General features: G+C 37.1%; 2 protein-coding genes and 1 pseudogene across 7 annotated transcripts; 2 read left to right on the top strand and 1 right to left on the bottom strand.

Annotated features, from left to right (window-relative positions):
* Positions 1-1,666: 1,666 nt before the first annotated feature.
* On the top strand, positions 1,667-3,670 carry LOC148729692 (adenosine receptor A2b-like; annotated as a pseudogene). The gene is made up of 2 exons (XR_016002386.1): positions 1,667-2,125; positions 2,241-3,670. The product of XR_016002386.1 is annotated as an adenosine receptor A2b-like (transcript).
* A 37-nt stretch (positions 3,671-3,707) lies between these two features.
* On the top strand, positions 3,708-8,071 carry LOC111331901 (uncharacterized). 2 transcript variants are annotated; one of them, XM_022937115.2, is made up of 4 exons: positions 3,708-3,934; positions 4,505-4,824; positions 5,839-6,184; positions 6,554-8,071. In XM_022937115.2, the coding sequence occupies exons 1-4, from the start codon at positions 3,824-3,826 to the stop codon at positions 6,752-6,754; spliced, it is 978 nt and encodes a 325-aa protein (XP_022792850.1). In that variant the 5' UTR covers positions 3,708-3,823; the 3' UTR covers positions 6,755-8,071. The 2 variants fall into 2 exon arrangements, with proteins under 2 accessions (XP_022792850.1, XP_022792851.1); XM_022937116.2 differs by having other exon boundaries at positions 3,776-3,934; positions 4,615-4,824.
* LOC111331902 (uncharacterized) lies at positions 8,060-11,400 on the bottom strand. Of its 4 annotated transcripts, none has more exons than XM_088762867.1 (4): positions 11,294-11,400; positions 10,638-10,748; positions 9,784-9,882; positions 8,060-8,921 (listed from the first exon to the last, which is right to left on the bottom strand). In XM_088762867.1, the coding sequence occupies exons 2-4, from the start codon at positions 10,695-10,697 to the stop codon at positions 8,718-8,720; spliced, it is 363 nt and encodes a 120-aa protein (XP_088618993.1). In that variant the 5' UTR covers positions 10,698-10,748; positions 11,294-11,400; the 3' UTR covers positions 8,060-8,717. The 4 variants fall into 4 exon arrangements, with proteins under 4 accessions (XP_088618993.1, XP_022792852.2, XP_088618991.1 ...); XM_022937117.2 differs by lacking the exon at positions 11,294-11,400 and adding an exon at positions 10,859-11,064 and having other exon boundaries at positions 10,638-10,751; XM_088762865.1 differs by lacking the exon at positions 11,294-11,400 and adding an exon at positions 10,859-11,064.
* Between the last annotated feature and the right edge of the window lie 388 nt (positions 11,401-11,788).

The raw sequence follows: 11,788 nt of genomic DNA, 5'->3' as shown, positions 1-11,788 counted from the left end.
AACTCCTCAGCAGAGGAGGTTGACTGGTTGGTTGACGTCAACAGGTTGCCTAAGGCCTGTCAATCAGACACGAAAGTTTTACTTCCGGTAAAAACGAAAAACCGTATTTTCTCCGCTGTCATTTAATATTTTTCAGCATTTTTTTAGATGAAAGTTAATGCCTAGACCCATACATTAACCTAAAAATCAAAATTTCAAGAAAATGGTCGGTCTGAAAGTGCACGGTAACCTTAAGCCAATCGCTTCACACTCACTGTCCCGAAAAGAAACACCATAGTCAGCATCTGCTGAATGTCTGTTGGTAAACTTTTGTTCTAACCGAATGGTGAAAATTAATTATGGGGAATATGACCGAGAAAAAACAATGCTATATACGAATCTTTTCGCTATTGCATAAATAGCGCTCTCTACTGCGAGGATCGTGCATCATACGTTTAAGAATCTTATCAGCTCAGCATCTACTGCATCAGCTCTTCTTCCAATACTCAATGGAAATCGGGAAAACAAAGAGGAAAGAAATTTGATATTAAATTAAGATGCCAAGCCGAGCACCAGTAACTGTACTCTATCCATCAATATAAATGCTTGTAAAAAATTTCTTGACTGCTTCAAACTGAACTCATCTTTGATGTTTGCTCGTAGACTATTAAGAGTTTGAAGATTGGCGCTCAGTAATCACGACAAAAAAATAAAGGATAATGACAATGTACTAAGAAGACTGTTGTGATGAACAAATGGCTAAAAAATTATTCTATTTACAAAGATGGCTATTAATAATTAACTCCTATCTAACTTTGTGCTGTAAATAGTCAAAGTGTCACATTAACCCGAGGTATTCTTTGCAATCACCTCTTTGTTTTGGACAGTTTTTCTGAAAATTGAGTCATATTTACTGAAACCAAAAACCAATGTAAATAAAGTTTTACTTTGAATCAGCTTCAATGTCGATAATAAAAAGGTTCGACCCAACCTGTTTTATTTGTTTAAACACTTGCAATTTTATTGTTGTATCTTTCGTTAACATTTCCATATCTTAAGGGGATGTGTCAACATTTCTAATTAAAAACAAACCGGCTGGGAGGCATTTTAATTTTTTTAGTCTCGAAGTTGTAGTCGTCAAATTTGGCTTCAAATTTATGCTGAAAATTTTAACATGCTATACGGCAAGTGAGTGAGGTTTGCTAATTGTAAAAAATGACAAAATGTTAACTTGGCTGTTCTAAGGTTGACTATGCACGGTAGTTTGGCTTTGTATCACGCGTTCCTTTATTCCTCATTTGAAAACACACTTATTGTGGAAAATATCCCGTGTTCCTAATCTCTCACTTATGAGATCGCAACAACAACGTTCAAAATCTCAGTCTGTTGGCGAAACTCCAAGTTCTTACCAAAAAGGCTTAAACGTTAATGGTATACTAACGGATATCTCTTATAAATGTCATGGTTGTGAAAAAGTAAATACTGGTAGCAGAAAACATTATTAGTAAAGTTAAAGAAACAACAGAAACAATACATCTAACGCGAAAACAGATAACAAGCGTTTTTTTTTGTCCCTGTTTTTCTGCAGCAATATTTTAATAACTTTAAAAAGATTGCTATCGTGATTCACTGAACCTTACCTGGAATAAAGGCTGGCGTGAAACTAAGTCAATACCCATGACAGATGTGTTATCATCCCTACATTTTGAGGATTTTGTTTGAATTACTTAGGAAGAATTACATTGCACACTTATGCAATTGATGTGGAGTCCCGAGAGAAAGCAAAACCTTCGTAAGCATAAGTATTCCGTGAAGGCAATTTCTTTATTCATCGATCTGTTGACTAGTGGGTACTGATAACAATTTATGAGCGCCGCTTCTTCTTTATACTAAATGTTAACAATGGGAAGCTTGAGTCTGACTGATTCAGAATGGCGAAATACGAGTTACGGGAATACATCATCAACTGTTGAAGCTGTTAAATTGCCGCAGGCGGGAGGAACACGAGCGATATTTGGAGCAATAGCTGCTTTATCCGTGTTTTTAAACTTTTTCTTCTGTGTGGTTATGATAAGGAAGCCTGTCATGTTGAAATCAGCGCACAACATTCTCCTGTTCTCGCTTGCTATTACAGATCTACTAACAGGTAATCTAATGTTCGTTTGTGTTACTATGCACTCATTTTTCTTGAAGAACGGTATAGTTTTGATCGTTGAATGGTCATCTAATTTCCTTTCTTTTCTTTTACTTATGTTCATTAGGGATTTTAATTCCTCTCACTCCGGGATATGTTGTAAGCATTTCATCCTTCCCAATTCCAAGTGGCTTTGGCTGGCGACATTTTTTGCCGCTTGTTTGGCAGTAGATATTTCCTCTTTACAATGGGGAGAGTCTCTATGTTGAAAGTCACGTGCTTGGCCGTGGAGAGATGGTTTTCGATCTTTCGACCAATGATTTACAAGTTTTACTTCACAAGAAGAAAAATTTTTCTATACATTTTGGCTATTTGGGTGTTTGCCTGCATTTCAAAGAGTAACAAGTTCTTTGAATGGAAATTGTTGGGAAATAAATGTTTTCCGATAAAAGCACCATATGGAGAAGAAATAACTCAAACGATAATAATATTTTTCAACTCTATTATAGGGGTTTGCATTCCATGTATGATTACATGGGCGTCATTTTGTCACATTGTATTGCTTTTCAAGACATCACCGGTGGCGAGATGTTACCGTAAGCGACAAAGAGAACAACACAAAGCGCTATTGCGCATGTGCGCCGTGGCGTGTGTAACTCTAACACTGTGTTGGCTACCTGCGCAAGCTATTTATGTTCTGTCTCCTTTCGGCATTACTAGTATTGACAGCCCCGTACATATTATAGGGGGGATTCTCACTATGTTCAATTCGGGCGTCAATCCTTTGATCTACTGGTTGACAAACACAGAGTACAGGGACAGTTTGTATGAAATTCTCGAGTTTTCAAGGATAATACGTTGCAACAAAAGTCGCCAAAAAATAATGGAAAATCAAATGTATGAACTAATGGTTTTCTGAAACACAAGTAACTCAGGGGAAATTGTATTTGTTGACTCTTCAATCAATAACAAGACGTGTTTTCCTTGACTTAAGAATATTTTAGTGTAAAATTCTGAAATGTTCGAATTGCCTGCCCCTAATTTAGCAGCTCGCACCCGTTTCTTCTTACCAAAATGAATAAAAGTTCGATCACGGTTACTGTTCGTCAATTAAAATCGAAAATAAACCTGTAAGTTTGCGTTAAAGCACTAAAACAAAAATACCCATGATGCTCATTAAAAACCCTTTTCCTTACAAAGAACACCTTACACTTAAATGGTTTTATTACTAAACGCCATCACTCCACCACCTGGATGGACACCATCACTCCACCACCTGGATGGACACCATCACTCCACCACATGGATGGATCTGGTGAAGGGGTGCAAGATCAAGAACACCTAACACTTAAATGGTTTTATTACTGAACACCATCACTACACCACATGGATGGACACCATCACTCCCCCACATGGATGGGCCACTGATTTCACTGTTCACTGAGCCTCTGTACCCATTCACTTTACCCTTTTGGTACATCCATCTGTTAATTATTAGTTATTTCAGAACCCGGTATATGAGAGACCAGCCTCCTTATGGAGTGAGAGACAACCGCAGTTCCCAGGCCTTCCTGAGTAGAAAGTCACGGCAGCGACTGGGTCTCAAAAGACTCCAACATGGCGGTGCGAATTAAATATTCTTTCGCTTTCTTTCATGAAAACAGAAAAACTCGTTCTAAGTGGTGCAGATGAGTCAGATACTAGTATGCGATGTCGAAACAACTTTATGGAACGTTTGTAGATAGTTCATTCGCGGAAAGAACAGAGCTGACATCGGTGGGTGAAACACCTTCAAATGGATCGCCACTGGGAGTGGGTGAGGTAAGACATTGTCCTATAATAGACCTATATAGGTAACAGAGAGACTACTATTCAAGCTTATAGTCTTAAAATGAAGTATTTTTCATGATAATTAAGGGTTTTTTAAACACATCGGTTTGATAATTAGTGTCATAGTACAGCTAGTTAGTATATTACCTAATGTTGACTGATCAGCTGACATAATATTTGTGTAAGCATGTGACTTTCAGTTCCTCGGTACCACATTATTCATTAAGCTTGCTAGATGTAAGCTAGAGTGATACCTGAATCCCAGAACAAGTTCCATCATTTCTATTCCTGGAAAATTTTTTATGATAGGTAGATATATTGATTTTTTCTTACGGAAACTACACTCGCGGAGCTGTATCATTATTTTAGATAACGTGACCTATACCTCATTCGGCGCCCATTCGCTCCTTTCCACCATCTATTGTTGTAGCAGTGATGTTTTATAGTGATCATTCAAATGATTACTGTATTTAATTTATATTATAAGCATTTCACATACTGTTCACTAAATATATGACATCTAATTAGTATAATTATTGGGCATGCTCGATCTCTTGACAGATAAATGCCAGTGTTATGCTGTCTCATGACCCAATTCTTCAGAGACAAGATGCAGCAATACAAAATAGACTTCCTCTTCTCTTTCATGTATTTTTCCACTGGACATCAAGCACTGGTGTGGCATGTATCTTAGTCTGTCTACATTTGAGTATCATTGGATTGTTTTCTTTATCACTGACGTATTATTCCAGTTCTACTGAGTGGCATGATGTAGCACAATACCTTTTCTCTTGTGGCACATTTGGTTTTACAGGAGGCTGTGTCAATTATGCAGCAGTGTTTTTATTTCTTAAGAAAGTTCCTGGTATACTTGGAAGTGGGTAAGATTAAATTTTTTAATAAGCAAAACATAATAGCACTCTGGAAACTTGTTAGCAACTGCTCCAGCTAGATATATATCAGGGACTAATGAAGACTATGGTCAGTCCGGCATAGAACTAGTTTTTGTTAATGATTTTGTGGTTTTGTTTGTTTGTTTGTTTGTTTCTTTTCAACCACCATCAGTCTACGCAAATCCATCTCTACTTAGTTACTTTTGTACAGAGGTTGTGAGGAAATTCAAATGAGTAATGAAGGGTAGATGTGAAAGTTTATTTTACTGTTTGGCTCTGTGATGACATAATTAGATGATCTTGCATTTTTCTCACTATTTATTAACTGATGAGTTGAATTAGTTTATTTCAGTTAAAGCTTCCAATTTACCAATTTTAATAAACACGTCATGGACTCGCCTTGGTCGTATGGATGGACTAAAGCTTTGTGCACTTACCACTTTTCTCAATTTCTGGCAGAAAATAAAAAATTATTCTCCCTTAGTAAATTCATTCAAATCAAAAAGTGCCAAAAACTTCCAAAATTGGTATCATCCCATATGAGAAGAAGATATCATTTTTATCTCTTTATCACTCCAAGTTGCCACCATCATGGTGACTGTGTTGAGTGAAAAAATTTTGGCTACCAAATCTGTAGCTTAAGTTGTCAATTTGGCAACAAGTGTTTGGCAGCCATGTGACAAGCTGCAAGCTTTTATTAGTTATGGTCTAAAGTAAAACTATGTGCCCTTTATCTTCTTTTAATTTCCAGTTTCTTATTTCTGCTACTGACATCAATTTTTCTTTATTGCAGTCAACTTAAATTTCTTTGTTATTAACAAGTCTCATGTTGAATTTGGAACTTAATAGGCAATTTTATGTTAACTATATAAAACAATACATGTCATTCAGATCAGTCTTTTTATTGCACAAGGCCTCATGTTGTGACAATTTTCATAATTTATCTTTGCTCCCCTCTTATGGATCTTCAAAGAATGACCAAAAATCTTTTTCTCTCACCAGGATTGTTTGTCATCGCCATCAAGATATTTGTGAAAGTGTGAAGAGTTCAGTTATCAACATCTTTTTTGAGAAGACATCTCTTGAATTATACAGTGCTCAAAAACTAAACCAGCAAATAATTCGTCTAAATATTGAAGGGCAGCTGCAGAGAATTTTACAGTCAGAGACAGTTGATCAGCTTATTACCACAGAGCTTCATTCTTTGTTGATGTCCCCAGAAGGGCAGCTTTTATGTGAAGCTGGTATAAATCCTTCATTGCTCCGCCCACTAGTGAAGCCATATGTAGTAGAATTGTTAACTGAAGTAGTTCCAGTTATAATGGAGAAATGCTCTTCCTTTATTCAGGTAGGTGCATTTGTTAATAATGCATTGCTAATACCTGTGTGAAACACTGCTCAGCAAAAGACTCATTGGGGTCACAATAAAGTAGGTTAAATTTTTTTTTTTTTCACAAGGGAAATCCACTTCGCCTGATTTTAGATTTCCACACTTTTTTTCTGGTTGGATTCCATCAAAGTTGACAATGCATCCTTTCACCCTTACATGCCCAAAGTGTTTGTTATTTATTGTTAAAGTCAGCTTTAAAATTGTAACTCTATGGTACTTATACAGTAAACTTCTTACCCAAGTCCTAATTTCCAAGGTTTTGTCAAACAGAATGAAAATTTCCACATCAAAATTAATATTTTAATACAATTATTTCCTTATCACCAGGATGAAGGTTTGCATAGACTGAGACAAGAGGTCCAGAGATATACAACAAGAAGAAAAAACAAAATTTCTTCCCAAAGAGTAGAGCTTTTAATAAGAGATATGATGTACAGCCATTTAAATCTTCTTACTGTCTTAGGATGTGCCACTGGAATATTTCTTGGTGTAATATCAAAAATAACAGGAGTGGGCCAAGTACTTTGAATATACTGTGAAAATTGTTGATGCTGTTTTTTTGCAAACTAGTTTAAGGACTTCAGATTAAACCATCATTTGCTAATACTTAAAATTTTTGAAACTACAAAAATAGAACTACCAGTTATCTAAGTACCTTCAATTAAATAAAGCTAAGACAGAACCTCTCCCATCAAAATCCTGAGCATTTTATGCTCTCTTATCTAAATTTTTGCTTATGTGGATAAATGGCACACCCCCTCCCCCCTGATGAAAAAAATATATAGTCTGGCCTTTATCCTAATATGGGCTCCAATTAAAAAGAAGAGAAAAAGACATTCATCTGTTGTTTTGGGAAATAGTGCACTCTTTTTCTTGATGCAGCATTGTTTGATTGCAACACTACTTTCTGATTGATTGAACTGGTTATTGAGTTGTAGTTGAAACATTTAACTTTTAATGTGTTTTTCTTAACAGAATTTAGTCTTGAATGACTTTCTTTAAAAAAAAAACAAACAAAATAAGAAATGTCAGATGTCTGAAGATATTCATTTTTTTTGTGCTTACAAGATACAATTGACAGTGGAGATCTCGAGAAGCTGTAGCTTTGAGTAACTGGCACAAGGAGTGCCTCTTGGGTTACTGCTGCTGCCCTTACCAGTGCAGGTTGCTTTTTAGTGTAGAGTGAAATATTTAGTCAATTTTGTTCAAAGATAAAGGAAAAAAATTTAAACTGGTCTTGACTTAACTGGGCTAGAGCATTTTTACATACTGTGAAACCTGTTTAAGCAGTCACCCATGGGGATTGGTGGGGTGTCTGGTTAATACACCTTAACTGTTTAACACAGGTTAACCAACAAATGACTTGTGAATAGTATTTGTCCAAAAAGTCCAGAGAAAAAGGATAATTAGCAATTGTTACTGACATTTAAACTGAAAGTGCTAACATCAATTTTGGAAGATAAAGAATTTATATGACTTGAGAGATTATTCTTAGTTTTATTTGAATGGTTCTGCTTTAAGTGATCATTTAATACAGGTCGAAGACAATACAAACATACCTTTGGGAATTCATCAGAGGTGACCAAAACCGCTGAATAGAGGTGAAATATATAGTACTTAGGAGGACAAAATTTTGGGACTCCGACAAATGACCACTTAAAACAGGGTGACTGCTCAACATGGTGCCACTTTTACACAGGTTCTATCCACAAAGGAGACAGAGGTGGCTTGGATGTCTCAGAAATCCCAAGTGTAATTAATGCCATGTGCAACTGTGCCCTACCATTTGTGACAATTGCCATTTCACTTGTCTCGAGGAAAACAAAATAAAAATTTTTTTACCTACTTGGTGCTTTTATTATCCAACTGTGCTTCAGAGTACAAATAACACACAAGATAAATACAAATATCATGCGTGTTGGATAATAAATCTCCTATTAAACATTTTGTTGTGTAGTATCGCTGAGTTCTTTTACTCATGTTTGTATTTTGACTTGCCCTATGGGCTCATCAAAATACAGCACAACTCGTACAAATACTCAGCGATACTACACAACAAAACTTCTAATGAGATAGGTACTGTATCTCAACCCAATATCTCATAACTAAAGTTTGAGACAAACCTGAGTTATAAGTCCTCACAGTGGTGCTGCTTCAATTTACTGCATTACAATCAAGTTGGTTCACAAGTGATTGAGAATAAGACTAAGTTTTTATGTTCTTGACATTGGTCATTGGCTGCTTTCTGACAGAAGTATTGAGGACACTCCTCTAACAAATTCCTTTAACTTGTGATTGTTCCAGTTGGTGTTAGAACACCTTGACAGATAGCTTTGGCTCTTTGGTTAGCATTATCTGACACTATGTTAGACTTCTGGGGAATGGAATTACATTTGCCAGTGGGCTGATGTACAAAGCAAGCTAATGCTTGTGATGTTGATTCCTGTACTTTTGAGTACAAAGTACCTATATATACCTGGATGTCTTTTTCTTATAAATCCCACTGCACATCAGCCAACATTTCAAATGAAGAATCATCATCCTTATCCCAAGTGTATGGTTCTGTATTATCTGCTTTACTTCTGGTAAAGTAGTTTTCTTTACTGTACAGTTCTTCGTAAATCAATATCTCCCCAGCTAAATCATCAAACCAGGGTCCACTTGGTTCTTCACAGGGATTAGTTTTTTTAATTTCCTTTCAAGAAGCAAATGGATATTATTATTATTAGAAGGGAGAGGATTACAGTATTACAATGACATGGATTCGCACCAGAGTCTCCTTTGCCCCCCTGAGATCTGGGCTGCTATGCTTGAGAGGCTCATGATCTACACGGGAAGCTCTGCTAAACATTACAGGCAACAACTTTGAAATTAATAAGGAACTAGCGAAATTTTAGAATTTAAACAAAGCATGTTTTTTCTTAAGGTTTTAATCATAATTTTGTAACCATAATTAGTGATTTTTATTATTAATATTATCATAATTATTATCATTATCATTACAATTACCATAATCGTTATGAGAAGCACAATAGGCCATTTTACAGTTGTGTACTTAGTTGCCAAGCCTTTGATTCAGAGTGAGGCTGAAGGTGACCTTGTTGTGATAGAGACCTGTATCTACTTCGCATGATAACAAAGTGATTTACATTTGAAAGGCAGCAAGGTTTGTATCATAACAAGGTCACCCCTTGCGTCACTCCCATTCAAAGGCTTGGCAACCAAGCACACAACTGTAAAATGGACTATTGTTATCATTATTGATGTTTCTATCCAAATTATCATTTTCCCATTATTATTGATGAAAATATTTTTTTTTCAACACAATGTATCATTTAGTTTCTAGCCATAGATTGTTCTTTATGTGACTAAAATTTTAACAATAAAACTTAGTGTTTCTGTATTCATAATAATGAATTACTTATCGATATTATTAGCAAGTAGTGATTAGTGCAGATTTGAAGTGTTACTATTGTTATTATCAGCTTAAAAAAAATGGGTGAAACATTCATAGAGTTGATGAAGTGAGTGAAAGCCTTTTGAAATTTGTCACTTACTTGGCTTTCGCCATGGTGCTGTTTCACATTCAGTCTGGAGCTCGCAATATTCCACAATCGTTCAGTAATGGCGTCTTTAGATTCGTCCTCGTTTCCTACCTGGAAAACGGAGCTGTTACAAAAAGCTCATTCGACACAAACCTGCTTAGTTTCAGTAAGCTAACCGCCTCCTGGTTAGCTCAATTGGTAGGGCGCCGGATTATTGTGCGGGAGGTCGGGGGGTTCAAGCCCCGGCCGGATCAACACTCACGGTCTAAAAATAACTGAGGAGAATTTGCAACCTTTCTATTACATCAAGAAGTGGATAGATATTCTAGTCTTCTCGGATAAGGACGAATAAACCGTAGGTCCCGTCTCCTGCTGGGTTAGGAGTAGGAGACGTTAATTTCCCACGCACGAGATTACTGTGTGGTGGATGTTCTCCCCTGGGGTGGGATGGGTGGGTTTACTAGGCCCGCAGTAATTGGCGCAAGCTGTTGCGGTGTCCCTGCCTGTCGGCGAATCTAATAAATTAATTAAGATCAAATTGATCAAGGATAACTATAAAATGTCTTAAGTTATAAAGTGCGATATCCAAGCAAATAAAGGGCCGGTTGTTTACACGAAGTCTAACCCAAACCGCAGGTTTACGCAATGAGTGGGCCTCAATGATTCTTTTTAAGAGGGTTAATTTAACTGAATAAATATCCTTCCACTGTTAGCTTTCGGCCCTCTTGACACTGTTCACAAAAATAAATGTTCAGATAAAAGGTTCGGCTAAATTGAAGTTGGTTTAGAACGTGGTTTTGTTAAACAACGGCTTAGAACGGCTAAACTTTGTTTAAATAACTGGCCCATAGTCTTTTTTTTTTTACCTTTAAAAGTTTGAAACACTTAGCTTTGAAATCCTCGTTCTTACTAGCACAAACAACCATGTTAATGGCGTTTGCAATGTTTTGAATTGCTCTATCGACCAGCTTGTGTTTCTGCTTTACGATAAAGAAACAAAACACCCGAGTAAATTCGACGGATAGACAAGACAAATATAATTAAAATGAAATAGAATAGCGGAATTCTCAGGTCTTGTTAGACTCACCATTTCCTTTCGCTGAATTTTTTCTTTTCTTTGATTTTGTCCGTGGTGAATTGACCCACAGTCAGCCATACTGAAGTTTTAAGTGTTTCGTTCCCGATTATATTTTGGCGGGAAGTTGCAACAACGCGCGCCGGTGCGTTGACTTGTCGCACGCGCGGGTCGTGGGTCCAAGCGATTTCGGACGTTTACGAAACCATGCCCGGATCGGATCGGATCGGACCGGACCGGACCGGACCGGATTGACAAAACCAGGTCCGGATCGAATCGGATTGACAAAATCTGGAACGGATATGATCGGATTGACAAAATCTGGAACGGATTGGACCGGATTAACAAACCTGGATCGGATTGCGTCTGATTGACAAAACCTGGACCAGATCCGAAAAATGTCGGATCGTCATAAATTTCCCGCCAAATGTTAGTGTAAGAACGTACCTCATATTGGAGCTATCCGCTAGTAAACGTGGAAAACATCCAAAACTCCATACAAGTTCTGCAGCATTAAGAGAAACATGTCAAACATGGTGACTGTTTTTCCTGCCATGGACAGTGTCAGCGCTAAGCCTCACGGGAGTTACAGGCGATGATGTTTAAGTTTTCGATCGGAGGTAACGACACCTGCCAAGCAAGTGCCGGTCAACTGAAGCCGCTACAATATGATTTGACCGTAATTGAAAATGAATATCCACAGACGTTCTCAAGCGCACAATACGATATGTACAGTTGTTTTATTAGGAGCGGACGTGACCGTGACGGGAAAGTGGTGTTGGCCTGTTAGGTTACCACAGGCTTACCATCTTAAATATCCGTAGTTTCGGGTTTCTATGGTAATGGATCCTGTGACAGTTACATAGCCGTTAGAAATGTAGTTCAAATATATTGCCTCTAGAATCTGTCCCTAGTAGTCAGTCTTCAAAAAAAATCAGCTCC

This window comes from Stylophora pistillata, chromosome 6 (genome assembly GCF_964205215.1).
Source record: "Stylophora pistillata chromosome 6, jaStyPist1.2, whole genome shotgun sequence".
Lineage (NCBI taxonomy): Eukaryota > Metazoa > Cnidaria > Anthozoa > Scleractinia > Pocilloporidae > Stylophora > Stylophora pistillata.
This window is presented reverse-complemented; position numbering and strand designations above follow the sequence as displayed.